The sequence below is a fragment of the Peromyscus eremicus genome, chromosome 3, assembly GCF_949786415.1.
Source record: "Peromyscus eremicus chromosome 3, PerEre_H2_v1, whole genome shotgun sequence".
In the NCBI taxonomy this organism is placed as follows: Eukaryota; Metazoa; Chordata; class Mammalia; order Rodentia; family Cricetidae; genus Peromyscus; species Peromyscus eremicus.
The window spans coordinates 52,659,373-52,681,157 of record NC_081418.1 but is presented as its reverse complement, the minus strand read 5'-3'; the positions used below and the strand labels follow the sequence as shown (position 1 = coordinate 52,681,157).

General features: G+C 38.9%; 1 protein-coding gene across 1 annotated transcript in view; it reads right to left on the bottom strand.

Annotated features, from left to right (window-relative positions):
- The window catches only part of LOC131906265 (uncharacterized), a 31,895-nt gene extending 10,819 nt beyond the window's left edge, over positions 1-21,076 (bottom strand). Inside the window, 1 exon segment of the mRNA XM_059257025.1 lies at positions 20,836-21,076. Coding sequence (XP_059113008.1) covers positions 20,836-21,076 — 241 coding nt within the window.
- Positions 21,077-21,785: the final 709 nt, after the last annotated feature.

Here is a 21,785-nt window from a genome sequence, read left to right as displayed (position 1 = left end):
CACAAAGATATTTCAGGGACCACACAAACCCTTCACTGATATTTTACAAAGGCTGAACACAGCTATAACAAATGCTGTGTCAGATAAAGAATTAAGAAAAGTATTAATTGAGTCCTTGGCGTTCAACAAAGCTAATTCAGAATGTAAAAGAATACTTACACCATTAAAGGTCAGATCAGCTCCTTTGGAAAAATGGATTCAGTATACTAATGGTGTTGAGTCTCTTAACTACAGTAATGAGGCTTGGATAGGAAAGACAAATCCCAGAGGTGAAAGAAGGCCCAGTGGTACCAAATGTTTTAAATGTGGTACACCAGGTCATATAAGTAAAAACTGTGCATGGGGTGCTCTTAGAGGTAATACTACTTCTAGAAATAGCCCAAACAGGAGACCCCAACTTCCTGGAATATGTAGATGTGGCAAAGGCTGACAATGGACCAGTGAGTGCAGATCAAAAATAGATATACGAGACAACCCTTTACTGGCAGGAAATGCCTCAGGGGGCCTCTTGCAGGCCCCCAAATCAAACGTGGTACAAACATTTCCAGCCACTCTGGAAGAAATTCCTCTCCAGGACAACTGAATAAACCAATGCCTAATGTAAAAACTGATATTGCAGTGGATGAAAAAACGGCTCTGATAGATGAATCACATGTTCCAAAGAACACAATAAAACAAATATTTTGGCACACTTCCATAAATGATCAAAGACCAAAGCTTAGAATTCGAATTAATGGCCTGGTTCTGGAGGGCCTGGTAGACACAGGTGTGGATGTGACTATAATTACACCAAAATCATGGCATCCGAAATGGCCTCTTCAAGAGGTAGATGTCCAACTTCTAGGGATTGAAACCCTATCTCAGATAAAACAGAGTTCGAGATGGGTTTAATGCATAGGGCCAGAAGGACAGAGAGGAAGGCTAAAGCCATATGTAGCAAATGTAGCAGTAAATCTTTGGGGCCGAGATCTGTTATAACAGTGGAATACCCAGATTAAAATTCCTACACTCTCAGAAAAGGAATACAGATCAATGCATGTTTTTAGGAATAATATCATAACATGCTATAAAAAACAATCACCAACCATTCAGGCTGTACACAAACAGAGCACAACTGCTGTTGAACTCTCAGAAGTACCAACTGCCTTACCTTTAAAATGGCTAACTAATAAATCTCTCAGGGTTGGACAATGGCCTTTGACAAAAGAGAAGCTACAAGCTTTAGAACAGCTGGTTCAAGAGCAATTAAATGCTCAACACATTGAAGAATCTACCAGCCCTTGGAATTCTCCTGTATTTGTTATTTAAAAAAAAGTCTAGTAACTGGAGAACGCTGACAGATCTGAGAGCTATTAATAAAGTAATTCAGCCAAAGGGCTCCCTACAGACTGGGATGCCCTTGCCCTCTTTGCTACCCAAAGAATGGCCTACAATAGTTATTGACTTAAAAGACTGTTTCTTTACTATACTCTTACAAGAAAATGGTAGAAAAAATTTGCCTTCACAGTACCTAATCATAACAATTCCCAGCCAGTCAAGAGATATCAATGGTAGGTCCTCCCACAGGGAATGTTAAACAGCCCTACCTTGTGCCAATACTTTGTACAAAAACCATTGGAGATAATTCATGTGAAGTTTCCACAATCCATAATTTATCACTATATGGATGATATCCTCTTAGCTGATCCAAAGTTGGACACATTAGACAGCATGTTTGAAGAAGTAAAAAAAAGTCTTGCCTTGCTGGCGACTGCAAATTGCTCCTGAAAAAATACAAAGAGGAGATTCTATTAATTACTTAGGATATAAGATAGAGCTACAAAAAATTAGACCCCAAAAGGTACAACTAAGGAGAGATCAATTGAAGACTCTTAATGATTTTCAAAAGTTGTTAGGAAGCATTTCCAACTTACTGGGTATCATGGGAATACCCAAAGATGGACTACAAAATTTGGCTAATACTCTAGAAGGGGACAAAGAATTAAATAGTCCAAGAGAATTATCAGCCGAAGCTGAGAAGGAGTTGGCTCTAGTAGAAAAGACAATTCGAGAAGCATGTGTAGATCCAGAACTTAAATGCATTCTTGTCATATTTCCATCCAGACATTCCCCAACAGGTATTTTGATTCAGAGGGAAGATATTATATTGGAATGTTTATTCCTACCACATAAACCAAATAAGAAATTAAAGACTTATACAGAAAAGATCTCTGATTTGATTCAAAAAGGTAAATTAAGACTTTGCCGGTGGACAGGAATGGACCCAGCAAAAATTGTAGTACCTTTAACTAATGAGGAAATTTCATCACTATGGAAAGCTAATGAATACTGGCAGAGAGCCTGCAGAAACTTTTTGGGAGAGATTAATAACCATTATCCAAAAAGCAAGAGAATAGAATTCATAAAGAAGACTGAATGGGTCCTTCCTCACATTGTATGACAAAAGCCAATTTCTGGAGTGCTCACAGTCTATACTGATGCAAATAAATCATGGAAAGCAGGATATAAATCAGGAGATTTAAGTAAAGTGGTACAAATCCACACAACTGGGTACAAAAGGCAGAACTGTATGCCATTCTTATGGTACTGATGAACATCACAGAACCCCTCAATATAGTCACTGACTCTCAATATGCAGAGAGAGTTGTTTTACATATTGAAACTGCTGAATTTATTCCTGATAATACAGAATTAACTTCATTATTCATACAATTGCAGTAAATCATCAGAAAAAGGGAACATCCTATATATATATAACACATATCAGATCCCATACAGGTCTGCCAGGATCTCTAGCACAAGGTAATGGTGAGATTGATCAGTTACTAATAGGTAATGTGCTAGAAGCCTCAGAATTTCTTAAGAAACACCATGTAAATAGCAAAGGTTTGAAGAAGGATTTCTCCATCACTTGGCAACAAGCTTAGGATATTGTGAAAAAATGTCCTACTTGTTCCTTCTATAACCAAACTCCATTACCTGCAGGTAGCAATCAAAAAGGTGTACAAAGAAATGAAATTTGGCAGATGGGTGTGTTTCATTTTGCAGAATTTGGAAGATTAAAGAATGTACACCATACCATTGACACCTATTCAGGATTCCAGTGGGCAACTCCATGAGTTCTGAAAAGGCTGATTCTGTGATTACACACCTATTAGAAGTTATGGCCATCATGGGAATACCTGTACAAATTAAGACAGACAATGCCCCAGCATATGTCTCCAATAAAATGAGACAGTTCATTGCTTATTACAATATAAAGCATGTTACAGGTATGCCACACAATCCCACAGGCCAAGCAGTCATAGAAAGATCCAATCAAACTTTAAAGGATACACTAAATAAACAGCAACATGTAACAATGACTCCTAGAAATAGATTACATAGTACTTTATTAACCTTGAATTTTCTCAATGCTGATGAGAAAGGAACAACAGCTGTGGAGAGACATTAGATGACAGACAAAACTCCTGAGCTAAACCAACCAGTTTATTTCAAAGATGTGTTGACCTCAAAATGGAAAAATTGGTATGTCCTACATTGCGGAAGGGGTTTTGCTTTTGTTTCTGCAGGAGAAGAAAAGCTATGGATACCAACAAAATTAATAAAAATTCTATTTGAACAGGAGAAACCCCTTGATGAGGAAAAGTAAAAGCTCATCCACCAATGTGATGTCTCTACAATTTGTAAGAAAAAATTAACAATCAAAGGTTGGGGTAGGGTTCTGTTTTTGACTTTCCAGGATAATGGAAACACACGTCTTCCAGAAATCATAAGGCCTTGGATATCAGGAGGTCTACAGCAGAAAGAATCTATTGGTACCAACCTACACAGGGTAAAATCTCACTGTCTAACATCTATATCTCTATCAATCTAGAAAAGTTGTGGTTCCAATTTCAATTATAAACCAAGCTGGCTTTGGAGATGGAATCAGCTCACTCCTTCTCTAAACCCAAGCATACTGCTAAAAGAAAAGTTTGAGAGATTCTTCAGTCCCATATCAGAAGAGCCCTCTGGTGTGGGACAGAAGGAAACCAATAGAAAGGGACCACTGTCTTCAAGATTCTAATTCTCTCCATGCTTACTCTTGATTTCTCGGAATCCTTTCTTACATATTATGTCACCTTCACTCCAAACTTTCCATTTTGATAAAAAATAAATTTTTCCAATAGCAATCTCTGAAGTCTCCAGAAGGAAGATGGGGCCCCAACAACAACAACAACTCTACCCAATCCAGAATGATGCCATAATAATCATCGTCATACTACACTTCTTGCCAGAATTTCAGACAATCTTACCCATTACTCTGAGACTTGCTGTGGAATCTACAGTTAGTCTAACTGACATTTAACTATCTGAGCTTTCTTACAGTACCAAACAGAGATACTATCACCCCCTGAACAGCAGGAAGCAATTCTAAGAAAACAACACCCCTTCTCCCTAAGGTTTCATTTTTCTCAGGGTTATGGATAATGGTTATAGGGTTAGGGGTATAGAAAATATTAAACTCAGTATTCTCCTTAAGAAAAGAAAAAGTGTCTCAAACAAAGGGAAAAGAAGAAATGGAGTGGATAGGTATAAGATATTATGGTAGATTATTGTATATACTAGTAAACAAATTTAGTAAAATAGCAGTCTTAGATAATTTGCGCTGTAATTTGTACTGTTAGGGATTCTTATATGTTAATACAAATGTAAACTATTTTTATATTCCTGTTTAAGATAATCTGTATATTGATACAAATACAGAACTATATTTGTTATAATGTACATATATTTCTACTCTTATTTGAAATATTTGTATATTGATAAAAACGTAAATTTATATCTGTCATACTGTATGTATGTTCTACTTCTGATATTCTGTATATTGATATATAGTTAAGATTATTGTCATATTGCATATTGCACAATACATTCCTACCTCTGTTATAAATATCTTGTGTATTGTCACAATTTTGAAGTCATCGTCCTTTACTGTACATTTGCTTATAGACTGTTTACCTCGTTTACATGAAGACTTAGTCCTTAGGTTATTTAGGTAGATAAGACTTACAGATTTATAGTTACCTATGCTTGTCATCTCTATAGTTATGTTAGTTAAGTAATCCAGATTTACAGATACATAGGTCAGATGGACAGGCAATCTTCAAACACTTCATAGACCTAGAGAACGTGACATTTAAATAACTTAGAATTTTGTTGACATGAGACACAATTGCTCCTGGCAGCACCAATTTGATCCCAAGAGAATGTTTGGCTTCTAAGACATTTTCATTTGGAAGTTTGTCTTCTTGGCATAAAATGGCCTATTGGGCAAAGAACTGCCCTTGCCTCAACTACTGACAATACAAGTGCTGTCCTTCTGGACAAGTGGGACACAAGGAAAAGTGACTTCTGAACTCTGCCACGACAGGGTAAGATGGTCTTTCAGAATTCCTGCTTCTGAAAATGGTCTGTCAGATACTCTAGGCCTGTAGCCAATTTGAATGCACCAACAATGCTGAGAAACATTAGGTGACTGTCCAGGCTGCCAGCTGTCTCTGTCTATTCTTGCAAGATTACCAAAAGTTGCTTGCATCCATCTTCCATTTCTTAGGTACCTTTATATTCCTTCTCAGGTCTTCAATGGGATTGAAGACTAGTAGTTATAGTTACAACTTAGTATATATATATATATATAATATCTTAGATAGAACATATTAAGTATTAGATTCAGGTTCTTTAGGATAAGACATCTCTTGGAATGATCTTTGTAACATGCCATTTACCTACGCTCTAGACTTCTCTGGATTTTAGTATGTGTTTCTCGCATTGGTTGTAGTTTCATCTTATCTAGGTCATTATCCCTCATTACTCCTTGACAATATTTGATAACAATTCCTTTGTATATAGTCTTGTATTAGGTTAGAACCTTCTTATTTAGAGAAAAGGGGGAGATGTAGTGGGTAGCCATTCCAGCTTTGATCTGGAAGTTCCAACCCCCATTGAGGCTTTGGTAACTGTCATGCCTACAAAGTGGGGCAGAGAAAGGACCCTGAAGACCCGAGATCCAGATGCACCAGCTACTCTTGGTTCCTGGACCCTGGACGCTGGAGGTAGACCAAGCAGAGTTTTCCAGAGAACACCACCAGACTGTGCTATACCTTTCCCAGACCTTGTTACCTATCCCTTCACTTGTAAGTTACCCCACAAAATAAACCTCCTTTTTAACTACATGGAGTGGCCTTAATAATTTCACCAATAGTATGGTCTCAATCAATAGGCTCCCATCTCAAGATACTATCTTGTTGCAGCCCTCCATGGTGGAGTGACAAATGTATTTACTTTTTATGTTGACTTGTTACACAGAAGGGATCACTGTCACACTAAAAATTTTCACCTACGTGTAAGGGTTTTGATAATCATGTGCATGCTCTTTGTGTACACTTGTGTCTCTTTCTATCATAGTACTTGACATACTTTCTCAATGAAGTTCTGTTTCTCTTCCTCATATGTGATCCTTGCCTGGCGATACATGTTGATTGCTCCATTTCATAGCCTTTCTATATCTCCTTGCTTTTCAGCTGTCTAATCATCTCTACTGTGATTTCTGGTGTTCTCCCATTCTTTTTGTGCAGTAGTGTGATTTCCTAGTTACCCCAAGTCTTTTTCATCTTTACTACACTACAAGTGGCTTCTCAACCGCCATCTCATTGCAGAAATTGAACATCACTTTTCCTTAAGACCTTTTTCTATATTAAATAAATATATACTTAACTTAGTTGAAAATTCTAGAAATTTTTAATCTCTAAGTAACAGTGTTACATAAAATAAACTAAGACCTTGCTCTCATCACATTTGCTCATGCATTGGTGCATTGTAAGCTTCCGTAGGCATGTGAGGGACAGAGATACAAAGTAGACAATAGGCAATGATAACAATATGTGTTTATCCTAGAGAATGTGATGCTGTGTTATTAAAATAAAGTGTTAATAGGGTATAAAATACAGGCATAGTGTTTGGAAACATGCTATCTTAAGAAGAGTATTTCAGTAAATGATGTATGACAAGGAGTAATGAGGGAGACTTCTATTATTCCCTCCTGAGTCTGTAGCAAAACCAAATTCCCTCTCTCTCTTTCTCTCCTCAAGACACACCTGAACTTTTTAAAAAAGTAAATAAACCTGTCATCCAGATAGAAACCTTGGTATTAGTTTTAAACTGTTAAATGGTCATCAATATATTGAACTATTCTTATAAAATATGATATTTTTGACATGAAGTGGTGTTTACATTTGTATTTGTCATTAGCAGATACATACTAAAGCAATATATATGATCCAGCTATGTTGCAATTGAGTGTTTCTTGTTCTTACATTAGTATTCTGAATATTTTATGATAAATATGCATCTCATGAGGAAAATACGAAAAAGAAAGTAACATGATTCTAGTCAAGATTCATTACAAGTTAAGGCAAAATTCAAGTCAGGTAAAAGGATTGGACGGTAGGAAAAATCTCAGGCATAACAGTAAGAAACATGTAGGGAGGGACTTACTACCTTACTGTTTGTCTCTCTCAGTTATAATTTAATGTATTTAATATGGATTCTTCTACCTCAGTTTTTAAAAATGCCTTTATTAACTCTGAAAATTTTTATATGCCCGCAATACATTTTGAATTTTAATGAAACTTCTCTCCAAATTTAAAAAGGAAAATTCCCCTTCCATTTCAGTACCATAAAGTCTCATGTTACCTATCATGAATATCTAACCATGACATGAACAAGGCCAACAACCATAGATATATTAAAATGCATGAGGAAAGACCATGAGGCTTCAATACTATATAAAGAACTACAGGCAAGAAAGGAATGCTGACAGCAAGAAAAAGGCCTTCCCCAGGGAAGAAGATACCAACTAGTCAACCAGCACATCAATTTTATAAGAAATCCTCATTCAAAAATCTTATTATTAGAGCCAGACATGGTGGCTCATATGTGTAATTCTAGTATTCAGAAGACTGGGCAGAAGGACCACACAGCAAGTTAGAGGCCAGCCTTGGGTTCACATGGGATCCTCTCTCTAGAGTAAACATTACTATTATTCTCATTTAGTTAGAAAATAGTATACAGAGAATTTACAGGACCTGTTCAAGATTACATGTAGTGATAATGAGCAAGTGTCTCTCCACAGATTTGAAGTTCATAGCCATGCTGCTTTATAGTTTTTTGGGGTACAATTTTGTTATCCAATGTCATCATCTTTTAGTGATTGCTGTAGGAGAGTCTGGAAAGCTGTGCACACAGTGAGCACAAAGGCACCTGGGGAACAATCACTAGATTTATCATCAGCTATGTAGAAGTGTTCTATGAGCCAATACCCTGTGTACCTTTGCTTTCTACATGTAAACTGAATTAATAACCATTTCATAAGAAAGAGTGAACTAAGTGTGAAAATGTCTATATAGCTCTAAGGATGGAACTGAGATATTGTATTATTATGGATGGAAGCAAATGTCTTCAGATTATGAAGAATAAAGAGGGAAGGAGTCCTTATCTTTGCTGTGGGATTATGAAAAATCCTTAAGTGTGTTTGCTTTTGGTACAAAAAGTCTCCCAGGTTAGTCAAAGAAGGCAATGTTTTCGCCATCCATGGCTGCGAATGCATATATTAGCATCTTCAAAATCCACAGTAAAGAATGTTTTTTAAATTTCCCTGTATATTTGTTTTATTAAAATGAAATATTCAGTATAATTCTCATTGAAACAAAATCACCTATAAAAATAAAGGGCTGTCAAGAATGCTATGTAATATAAATTTTCTGTGATGTATTTTTAGAAGAAAATGCTGTTTTTCCCTTTGGACAAAATGACAGCCTAAAGAATGGGAAAAGATCTTCACCAACCCCATATCTGACAGAGGGCTGATCTCCAAAATATATAAAGTATACAATAAACTAAACTGGACATCAAAATACCTAACTGTCCAATTAAAAAATGGGCTACAGAACTAAACAGAGAATTCTCAACAGAAGAATCTCAAATGGCTCAAAGACATTTAAGGAATTGTTCAACATCCTTAGTCATCAGGGAAATGCAAATCAAAATGACTCTGAGATACCATCTTACATCTGTCACAATGGCTAAGATCAGAAACACTGAAGACAGCTTATGTTGGAGATGATGTGGAACAAAGGGAACATTTCTCCACTGTTGGTGGGATTGCAAACTTGTAAAGCCCCTTTGGAAATTAGTATGGCAGTTTCTCAGAAAACTGGGAATCAATCTTCCTCAAGACTCAGCTATACCACTTTGGGCATATACCCAAGGGATGCTCAATCATACCACAAGGACACATGCTCAACTATGTTCATAGCAGCACTATTCATAATAGCCAGAACCTGGATACAACCTAGATGCCCCTCAACCAAAGAATGGATAAAGAAAATGTGGTACATATATACAATGTAGTATTACTCAGCAGTGAAAAACAATGACATGAAATTTGCAGGCAAATGGATGGAACTAGAAAATATCATCCTGAGTGAGGTAACCAAGACTCAGAAGGACAAACATGGTATGTACTCACTCATAAGTGGATACTAGATATAAAGCAAAGGATAACCAGACTACAACCTATAGCTCTAGAGAAGCTAGCTAACAAGGAGGACCGAAAGAAGGATGAATGGATCACCCTGGGAAGGGGAAATAGATGAGATCTCCATGAGTAAACTGTGGATGAGGGTTGGGAAATGGAGGGTAGGGGATGGTGGATGAGAACATAAGGGAATGGGATGGTCAAGCTGTAACAGGGATAGAGTGGGAGAGCAATGAATGAGATACCATGATAGAAGGAGACATCATGAGGGTAGGGAGAAATTGGGTGCTAGGGAAGTTCCCAGGAATCCACAAGGATGAACCAAGCTTAGACTACTAGCAATAATGGAGAAGGTGCCTGAATTGGCTTATCCCAGTAATCAAATTGGTGACTACTCTAGCTGTCATCATAGAGCCTTTCTCCAATAACTGATAGAAGCAGATGCAGAGATCCACAGTCAAACGCCCAGCCAAGCTCTGAGAGTCCAGTCAAAGAGAGGGAAGAAAGATTATATGAGCAAGGGGCATCAAGATCATGATGGGAAAACCTGCAGAGACAACCAAACCAAACTAGTGAGAACTCATGAAATTTAGATCAACAGCTATGGAGCCTGCATGGGATTAGACCAGGCACTCTACATAGAGAGAGAAAGTTGTGTAGAATGATCTGCTTAAGGGAGACCCTGGCAGTAGGATCAGAATCCATCCCTGGTGTATGAGCAGGTCTTTTGAAGCCCACTTCTCTGATGGGACACCTTGCACAGTCTTGAGGCAGGGGAAGGGGCTTGGACCTGTCTCTATTAAATGTACCTCCCCGTGGGAGGCCTTATCTTCTTGTAGGAAGGAATGGAGGGTGGGTTGGGAGAGGGAGGCTAGGGGGTGGGAGGAGGGAAGAGGGAGATCTTAGGTATATAAAATGAATTTTTTTAAAAAAGATTATGTATAAAGTAAAAAAAAAAAGAAAAAAAAGTCACCTCTAAAAATTAAGGCTGTCAAGAATGATATGTCATATCAATTTTCTGTAATGTATTTTCACAAGAAAATACTGTTTTTCCCTTTGTTTTGAGTTTTGTCTCTTCACATGCTGCTGAACTCCATGCAATGTATTTGGATATAGTGGATGCTCTCCAGAACTTTCAAAGGGAGGAAGAAATGATCTCCAATGTGAGTGTATTTCCCAAGAAGTAGAGAGAGTAGGCACATACAAGGCAGTAGGACAAATGCACTTTACCGGCATAGTGACTAGAGGGACGGGGCTTTTTAGTTGGCAGCAGTGGTGGCCTGAATCCAGTCCACGGAGCTGCACAACGTGTTATATACTCCTACTCCAGGATTGTTATTATGCAAGTGATGAATCCCTGGAGCTCCCCATTGTAGACTCTGGGAAGGAGGAAGAATGTGCCAAGAAGAGGGCCTTTGAAATAGGGTCACTTAATTACCTATGCTAGTTGTTCTGTGGCTCTATGTCTTTGTGATGGTGACCCACTCTGTACCTTTAGAAAGCAGGTGGCATGTTGGGCTAGAGAAGACATCTTCACTTTTCTTTAATCTTACTTCTTCAACTTTCCTGTCTTATGCCCTTTGGAAATCAATTCTACTCCTAGGGAAAGAGGGGTCTTTACATGTAAAGAGAGCCACCACCTAGAAGTAATCCTTGCTTTCCTGGAGGAAGTCAGCTCAGAACATGTTATCAGTGATCTTCCCAAGTTAGAGGCTTCATAGTCAGCTTGAGACAGCAGGGGGCATCCAGTTACCACAGCATATCTGGGTTTGTTTACCATGAGGAAATAATCTGGTAGAACAAATCTGATTAAGACCAGACTGGGTTGTACCAACCCAAAATTAAACACTGTTGGCAGCTACTGGTGTGATTCCCCAAGATATTAAGTTCTAGCAAGGACCTGTGGTTATTAGATCCTAGAGTAGTCACTGTTTGACTTCATTCTGGAGTTCATAATAGCACATTCTGCATCTGCCCCTTTTACATTCTCTGGATCAGCTTACTGAGTATATAGACATATGTGGAACCCACTGCAAATGACCGTTAATATGGGTGCCTGAATTGTATCTGGAGGATAGTGCCCAAAGCTTAACTGCCAGAGACATGCTAGATTCTGAAATGTATACACAGAAATGGAAAGCAAATGAAGGGCCCTACTCACCACCAAAGCTCAGGGTGTTTCCCCAGCCAAAGATGAAGCACAAGAAGTTGTCAGAGAAGCTGGTGTCCACAAGGCATTGAGGGGCATAGGAGAAGAGAATATGATCACCATAACACCATTGTTCTGTATCTTCTTAATGAAGTTGAGGTAGCTAATATTCATGGAAACAGTAACAAAGTGCTTGTTGCCCTCAAGGACATTGATATAGTGCTCTCCCAGTCTTATGTGAATGCTGCTGTTGAAAGGGAAGGCATGATAGAGGCTTTCTCTCTATGGCTCAAGACAGCATAGGTTTCTCAAACTATGCTGTCTTGCTCATGTGTAGCTCTGAAGATTGTGAAAGAGCCTGCTGCACTCTCAAGAGGAGATGAAGAGGAACTGTTGAATGTGATTTTGTTTGGCACCTTGTGCCTTTCTTAACAGAGAAGATAGTCTACAAGGGCAGAGTTTGAGAAGGACTGCAAGTGTAGACTGCTCTTCATTCCACTATAACCAAAGCCCATCATGTATCCAGGGCTTTGGACACAGGAGCTATTTGAAGCTCTCTTTATCGTCTATGTCTTTGCTGACCTCACACAGGAATGTAACTCATATCTTCACTTTGGAAAGGACTAATTTTCTGTTGTACCATGTGCACTGGTACCCAAAGTATCATGTCTGGGTCTTCTCCAGTATGAATTGGGGCCTTATGAGAGGTTCACTTTTTTCCTCCCAACTCCAAAACTATGTAATCATGATCTGGGACACAAGGCTGTCAACTCCACATTATAACAAGCTCTTCTCATCTTTCTCACCCACATTCATAATTGAGATGGTGGCTCTCAGCTCTCTATATAGACTAAAATCAACTAGAGAAAAAAAAAACTAAGAATAAACCAATATTCAGTTGTGTTCCTGAAATCTCTGAGTTTATTTTTCTACTACAGTACCCAGGTGGTAGTTGCTTTGAATAATTTTCACTTGGTTCATTGCTGATCTCTATGACAACAAAATAAAACACTCTTTCTTTCATGACTAACTGTATTTGATATTTTATGTGTTTGCTTGTGGTATGAGATCCTTCCTAGTGTGTGTCAATGTTCATCCAAATTAAGATACATCAGCTACTGTCTACAACTTCTCTTTTACAAAGCTTTCCCCTTTCACCTTATGACTTCACTACTCTCTCAACCTTATGTCATGTCATGATGTTCCAGGCTGTGGGAGCTACAGGTAGGGATCCAGCACTTACAATTAGCATCAGTGAGCTGCAGATACACACAGACACTGGTTATGAGGGTGCCTCCATGGGAGTGGTATCCAGAGTTCAGAAACAACTGGTAGGGGGTGGTAGGTGTATTCTCTGATGATCTTGTTTTCATTGTCAACAGGGAAAGCAACTTCAGTGGAGATATGAAAGAGCTAATTTGTTAATATGTTGGAGGATAAATCCACCAGCTGCTCAAAAGCAACTTCCTGATACTTGGTTATTCACTTCTGAGCACAACTACTGTGAAAAGGTTGGGAGCACACTGTCTCCAATAAGCAACACAAGATTTCAAGTTCCACAGTGGAAGTGATGCAGGACAGGGAGCTAGATACTATGGGGCTCAGAGCTCTCCTGAGCTCCAGGTTGGACAGAAAAAATGATCTAAAAACAAACTCAGTGAGACTGAATCACACATCAGTCATCTCACCCATTGCCTGCTTCACTCTGAAATTCATCAGTTGTCTATAATACAAGAATATTGGATGTTCAGGGTATCAGTTAATTTTGCCTAACTAGAAAAATATCCTGGCTGGGTAGTGTTGGTTCTGTCTTCTCACATCACTGAAATGTGTACAGGGATGCCAGAATAGAGAGGATCACCTAAGCAAACTCTGACAGAACAAAATGGGCCCCAGCAACTGGCCAATACAGGAGGACTTCTTAACTTTCACCAAAATCTGCCAATACTAAACTTATATGGAATCTTTCAACCCCTGTGATGGTTTTACTGATGACACATTACATCAGTATTTCCATGGTGACATTCTGGTAAGGCAAGTCTGTGGTGGTATTGTGTTCCCCAAAATATTGTGCACCCTAATAAACTTATCTGGGGTCAGAGACAGAACAGCCACTAGATACAAAGGCTAGAAAATGGTGGCACTCACACCTTTAATCCTAGCACTCCAGAGGTAGAAATCCCCCTGGATCTCTGTGAGTTCAAGGCCACACTGGAAATGGCCAGGCATGGTGACACATGCCTTTAATCCCAGAAAGTGAGCCTTTAATCCCAGGGAGTGGTGGTAGAAAGCAGAAAGGTATATAAGGTGTGAGGACCAGAAACTAGAAGCATTTGGCTGGTTAAGCTTTCAGGCTTCTAGCAGCACAGTTCAGCTGAGAGCCATTCGGATATAAGGACACAGAGACTTCCAGTCTGAGGAAACAAGATCAGCTGAGAAGTTGGCCAGGTGAGGTTAGCTGTGGATTGTTCTGTCTCTCTGATCTTCCAGTGTTCACCCCAATACCTGACTACAGGTTTAATTTTATTAATAAGAACTTTTAAGATTCCTGCTACACAAGTCTTTCAGTGTCACTAGACACATTTTCTGTCACAACAGCTACAATTAAGGTCCCAGAGTTGTTGGATTCAAGGAATAAGGTTTAGTAGTGAATTTGATTGATTTTACCTCTGGATTTCCTGTCAGTCTCTGTAATTTTCACAAGTAAATTTTCTTTTTTTCTTTTACTTTTTGGTCATTTAAACTGATTTAGTGCCTGTGAACTCAGTATTTCCAGAACTAATGTCTTTGAAGGAAATATGCTGTTCATCTTTTAGGTGCTGTTGTGTTACTGTGTGACAATCTATCCTTTTTTTTTTTTTTTTTTTTTTTTTTTTTTTTTTTTTAGAATAGGCATCTCTCCCAGATATTTTGGGGCATCCTCTTAATGAATGGCTTTGTCTTGAGAAATTTATTATCCCTGGTGCCCTACAGATAACAAAAGAGAACAGAACAACTAAACTACCACTGTCATGGCCACACTACTTTGTTAATTATTTCATTGTTCAATTTAAAACGTTCTGACTAAAACAAGTTAAGAGAGAAAGGGTTTATTTTGATTTGCAATCTGAAGACAGTCTATCATGTTAGGAACATTATAGCAAGAGGAGAATGAGGTGGCTGGTCACATTGGGTCTATGTCCACTTGGATGACAATAATGCATGCCGTGCTCAACTTTTCATTTTTTTAATTTCATCTTTAAATTTGATTTAAATTGAATAATGTTCTGAAGTCTCATATGAATGTTCCCACACCAATTAACATCATACAGATAACTCTTCATTGAAGGGTCCCAGGAGTGGTATGTGTATATATATATATATATCTTCATATGGTACCCACAAACTTGTCTTCTATGTGATTCTTCAATTTGTCCACCTGATAATCACTATTAAACCTCAGTCATTAAGAAAACATAAGAGATATGGAAATACATTTCAATGGCCTTATTGACAATGACAATAGAGGAAAAATGAGGAATAAAAAATTTAGAGTCATTCAGTGGAATTTTACTGCTTGAGTGCAGTCCACATCAGTTCACATCAGTTTACATCCCCCCAAATCATTCTGCCTCCAAAGCCCTCCAACCTCATCATCCTCCCCAAGCCCAGCCCTTCTTCCCAGAGACCCTCTGCTATACAAAAGGCCCAGCTAACCACCTGAAGGCCAGCCTCCAACTTGGACAGGGACTCCCTACTAGATCAGAGGTCACACTGGCCACTAGAAATCCAGGCCTCAAAGACTAGAAGACCAAAAAGGAAACAGAAACCAAGGAACAAAATGCCCATCTAATAAAGACAAATCAGAAACCAGGACCTAGACCTATAATCATACCAAAACCAGAAGCCTAAATGCCAGTATAAGATACAATGAACAACCACCAGGGCAATATGGCACCACCAGACGCCAGCTTGCTATGACAACAAGATGTGAACATTCCAAGACAGCTGAAACAGAAGAAAATGATCTTAAAAACACATTTATGGTCCCTAGATGATAGATGATTTTGGTCCTTAGAAGATGATAGAGGTCCTTAAAGAGGAAATGAAAAACTCCCTCAAAGAAATTGAGAAAAAGACAGCCAAAAAATTGCAGGAAATCAATAAATACCTTAAAGAAAGCCAAGAAAACAAAAACAAAACAAACAGGCAAAAGAAACTATTCAGGACCTGGAAATCAAAATAGAAGCAATAAAGAAAACACAAATTGAGGGAATTCTGGAAATGGAAACTCTAGGTAACTGAGCATAACCAATAGAATTCAACAGATAGAAGAGAGAATTTCAGGTGTTGAAGATTCAATGGAAGAAATAGATTCATTGGTCAAAGAAAATGTTAAATCTAAAAAAAAAATCCCTGATACAAAATATCCAGGAAACCTGGAATACTATGAAAAACATCAAACCTAAGCATAATAGGAATAGAAGGAGAAGAATCTCAGCTTAAAATCCCACAGTACATTTTTAACAAAATCACAGAAAAAAATTTCTTAACATTAAGAAGGAAATGCCTACAAAGGTACAAGAAACTGATAGAAAACCACATAGATTGGATCAGAAAAGAAAATGTCCCCACCACATAATAATCAAAATACTAAATATACAGAACAAAGAATATTAAAAGCTGCAAGAGAAAAATGCCAAGTAAGATATAAATGCAGACCTTTCATAATCACACCCGACTCTTCAATGGAGATCCTAAAAGCCAGAAAGGCCTGGACTGATGTCTTGTAGACTCTAAGAGAGCACAGATACCAGCCCAGACTAACATACCTAGAAAAACTTTCAATCACTGTAGATGGAGAAAATAAGATATTTCGTGACAAAGTCAAATTTAAACAACATCTATACACAAATCAATCCCTAGAGAAGTTATTAGAAGGAAAACTCCAACCAAAGGATGTTAGCTACACCCATGAAAACACAGGCAATAGATAATCTCATACCAGCAAAACCCAAAGAAGGGAAATACACACACACACACACACACACACACACACACACACACACACACAGACAATCACATATACTACCCCCCCCAAATAACCAGGAATTAACAATCACTGGTCGTTATTATCTCTTAATATCACTGGACTCAATTTGCCAATAAAAAGATGCAAACTAACAGAATAGATGTGAAAATAAGATCCACCCTTCTGTTGCATACAAGAAACACACCTTTTGTATGATATTTTGTTTGTATTCTGACAAATAAAGCTTACCTGGAGATAAGAGGGTGTAGCTAGCCACTAATTAATCATAGCGGCCAGGCAGTGGTGGAACACACACTTAATCCTAGCACTTGGGAGGAGGAAGCAGGAAGATCAGGAATTCAAGGCCACCCTGTGCTACATGAGACTGAACTAGTCTAAAACAGAAACATATCTGGGCAGTGGTGGCTCACACCTTTGGTTCCAGCACAATCAGAAGGTGGAGACAGGAATATAAGGTGGATAGAGACAGGTTCTAGGCCCATTCAGTCTGAGGATTCCTTGAGAAAGGACCACGCATTCAGTCTGAAATTTCAAAGACCTAAGAAGTCTCTGGTTGCTGGCTGCTCTGCTTCTCTGTTCTTCAGCTTTCACCCTGGGTTTTCATTGATTAAGACTAATTAGGATTGTGCTTGATACATCTCAATATCAAAGATAGACATTACCTCAGGGTAAAGGGTTGAAAAGTTTTTCTAACCAAATGGACCTAAGAAGCAAGCTGGTGTAGTTACCCTAATATCTACCAAAATAGATGTCAAACCAAAATTAATCAAAAAAGATGGAGAAGGACATTTCATACTTATCAAAGGGAAAATACACCTAGATGATGCCTCAATTCTGAATATCTATGCCCCAAATACAAGGGCACCCACATTTGTAAAAGAATCATTGCTAAATCTTAAATCACACATTGAACCTACACATTAATAGAGGAAGACCTTACCATTCCACTCTCAGCAATGGACAGATCTACCACAAAAATTGCACAGAGAAATAACAGAACTAATAGATGGTAAAATTCAAATGGACCTAACAGATTGAAAGGGAAAAATCAGTAGCCATTTTGAGAGATGCTTCCCCTTCTCCTCCTCCAAAGGTATTTGCTGACCAGCAGTTTTAGAAGTGACCAGAAGTTGAACTTATAAGGCTGGGACAATAAATCTATGTATCCTGGACTTGGTAAAACAAGATATGGGGAGTAATGGGCTCAACTGACCAGAAATTGAACTAATAGGAGAGCAAGACTGCAACAATAAATCTGAATGTGTATATCCTGGGTTCAACAAAAGCAGGACATAGGGAGTAAAAAATTGATGTTTCTGTAGATACCCTGAATCCTGTTAGCCATCAGTAACCTCATGCTTATAGTTCAGCCAGTAACTTCAAAGAACTACCTCACCCCTAGCCCCCTCGTCCAATCCCAAGCTGCATGTAAACCTTTCCTATATAAACCCCTTAAAGTGAGTGCTGGGGGCCGTCCTCCTCCACCTGCTGTGTCAGGAGGGGACCAAGTCCTGGGCTTGCTTGTTTTGTTATTAAAAAAACCTCTGTGTGCTTGCATTGGATAATGGCTCTGTGGTGGTCTTGCTTGGGGGTCTTGCCACCTGGGCACAACAATATCAGGAAACAAATTTAACTGGATAAAATGAAAGTATACTATGAAAAAATAATAGGTTAGGGAAAACAGTGGAAGAAAATAGTTGAGATTAAAGGGGAACACATCCTCGAATTAAAAAGTGGGAGTAGAGTAGTAAAAGGTGCCAGAAATTAGGAAGTAATGACTAAGGTGATCTGAGAGAATTCCAGAGTGGTTTAGATATGAAAACAACCACGTGGAATCTAGAAACTTCCACCTCTCCTCTGCAGACAACCCAGAGAAAATTCACTGCATAGGAGTGGTCAGGTAGACCAAATGAGGGACTAGAAGCTGGCCAACATAACAGTACGTATTAACTTTGGGGCAATCTGGACTTCACACTCCAAATACAGAAACACCAAATACAGAAACTGTCCTTGGATGGCCCCCTTTACAGTGTGGCAAGAAACAGTGGACTATCAGGCAAACTGAAAACTCTGTGTTCAGACTCTTCTAGGACGACAAATGCCGGAAGGAAAATGGGTGTGTAATTTGTCCCATTGGGACCTCTGATTTGATTGTCAGTAGATTACATTGGTTGCCACCTGCAGGCAGTCTCACATGCTCTAACAATTTCCATATCTTCTTATGGCCTTGGGGCAGCATGTCAGTTTTAGATAACTTCTCAGGTGAAAAGGAATCCATCCAAATCATTTCTTCCTGAACACCTTGCACTAGCATGTTTGTGAAAGTGAAAGTATGTGAATAGTCAGGAAAACCTGACAGACATGGCAATGACAGACATGGCAATATGACAGTCCTTCCACGTAAGTATGAGCCCAGGAGGAAAAAAATGAGAAACAGGTTACAGAGACAATAACTCTGAGTGTCTGTTTAGGGCTGTGAATCTCATCCAGCCCTGCCAGTAATGGGACCACAACATATGCTACGAAGCCCATGTTGGCATTACCTGAAGTTTCTTCTGATTTTCAATTCCTCCACCTCCAGTCAGTTTACCCCTTCCCCAAGCCAATTGTCACAGTTGTAGCTAAACTTCTCCTCCATTACTAGGTAACTCCAGAATCATCACCAGTTTTCAGAGAACTCAAACGTGATCTCACCTCCAACATGTAATTCCTATAACTGTGGTCAGTGAAGAGAAAAGCATCAGATAGGAAGGACCCTCCAATTGGGTCTTATAAATAGGCACAAGCTGACACACAGTCAGGCACTGCCCTTCTATGGCTGGTTTGTGCTCTAGTAAAATGGAAACTGAGTCTGAGAGATGATTTAAATTGAAAAAAAAACTGAATTCAATACAAAACAGTCACCACTGACTGAGCACAACATTATACTCTTGTTACATATATAGTAAAAATATCCATAAACCTCCCATTACTGCCTGTACCTCATTCTTGTTCAGAAACCATGTTGAACATTGTCCCAAACCTTTCTTTTCTTGAAAATGAGTGTAGACTTCTACCGTAGGCTGTTTATCCTAGAATATGAGGTAGCTATGTTTAGTATAGATATTCAGTGCAACATTTATGAGCCTCAGGATCATCATGGTCTATATCTGCAGTATTGTTTGTATACTCTCTGTGTTCCTGGGTGACCTTCATATGACATGGGCATGAGAGGCAAATATCTTGAAATTGAGATCAAAGTGAAGCACTGGGTTCATGTAGCTCTTTACTCCACTAACAAAGTAAGATATTTCCTACTCAACCCTCACCCATTCCCTTCCACCATGTCTGAAATCCATGAGCCTGGTTAGGAAGCAGAGTATGTAAAAGCTCACACTTGTTAGGAACTCTACCTTCTTTCTTAACATCAGTGATGTTCCAGTGCTGGTCCACAGAACTCTCAAATTTCCATTTCCTATGAGGTAGATTGGTCAGGTTAGAGCAAAGAAATTTAGAGAACACTGATAGACTCCCATGGGCTTGGGGGCTTCACAAAAACCGACTATTTACTGGAACTAGACCTTCTTCAAAGTTCCTAAAAGCAACCTACCTTCAACAAAAGAATTTTGAGCCTCCCATGGAGTCTTTCTTTTCTAACATCCATGGATTTAGTCTAGTACAGCAGATCTGCTTAGACAGATTGACTATCACTGTTTCCTCCATTCCAGGATCCATTTAAGAACGAGTTTTTTTCTCCTCTTTTCCTGAGAATAGAATTTCCCTTTACACCTGAAGGACTCCTACTGACAAGAAGGCATAAGAGCAGAGGAGATGTAAGAATATAGGAAGGAAATATACTGTGTCCTTGCTCAGGAAGAAGTAATGAGACCCTACCTCCCCTTCAATAAGCAACCTTCTGACTCTGCAGGGTTAAAAAGGCAGAACGTCCTTCAGTGCTCATCCCTTTTGACATCATGAGTGCACTCCTGTCCCTGGCTATTGTGGGAGCTGCTGGTGAGTTCCACGCTGATTCTGGCTCTGTCTTTCCCATTAACTGGATCACATGGACTCTATCTTCCACCACAGCCAGCTCACCTATCTTCTCTTCTCTTCTCTTCTCTCCAGTAGTCAAATTTACTCTTTGATATCCTACTTCCAGCTGTGGTAATCTCTCAGTCTTCACCTTTCTCACATTTCCATGAGTCCACAGTCTCCAAAATCCTGTCAGATCTATTGCTGTGTCACTAAGGCTAGAATGCAGCTCAAGGAGAATTTCAACAGAACGACCTGGCAAACACATTCCTCCACTGAAATGGCTCTGGCAATCCTTCACCATAGATTCTGTTAAGGGAAATGTGCCTCAAGGCTTTTTAAAACTAATTTACCGAATTCTCAACCTTAGTAAATCTGATGAATTACTGTGCCTTGTATGCAGGGGTTTAACATCCCCAATGGCTTTAATATTACCAGGTTGCAGCCAAAGTTAATAACTACTGTTATATTGGCAAGCTTCTAGTCACTCATTTGATCTACCTGACTTTGCTTGGGAATACCTCTCCTTTCGGACCTCACGGTACCCAGTTCAGTGATTTAAGGAGCTAGGAACAACAGACACTGTCTATGTAGCCTGGGCATTTTCCTAGGTAGCCATATCTACATGATACCCTGAAAAGTCCATTTATTGTAGCATAAGCAACTGAAGAATTTCAGAGTGAAGCAAGCAATGGGTTAAAAAACTGACATGTAATTAGATCCTACAAAACTATTCTTATGTCCTACAATCTCTGACTGTCTGGAACCTTAAATCCTGTGTTACTTTTTGCATATTTTTTGTGTATTCCCTAATTTCTCTTAGTCATTTTGCTTAGAAAGTAATACTAAAATATTTGGAGGGTGATGTAGATCTGAGGGATCCACCCTCCAACATCTTAATGAACTTGCTTCTCCTTTTATCACTGTTCTAGTGGCTTTTCATGATAATGATGATGAGGAGATCACAGAAGGATACACCCGTCAAGAGAGAATTCTTTTCCTTACTAGGTGTC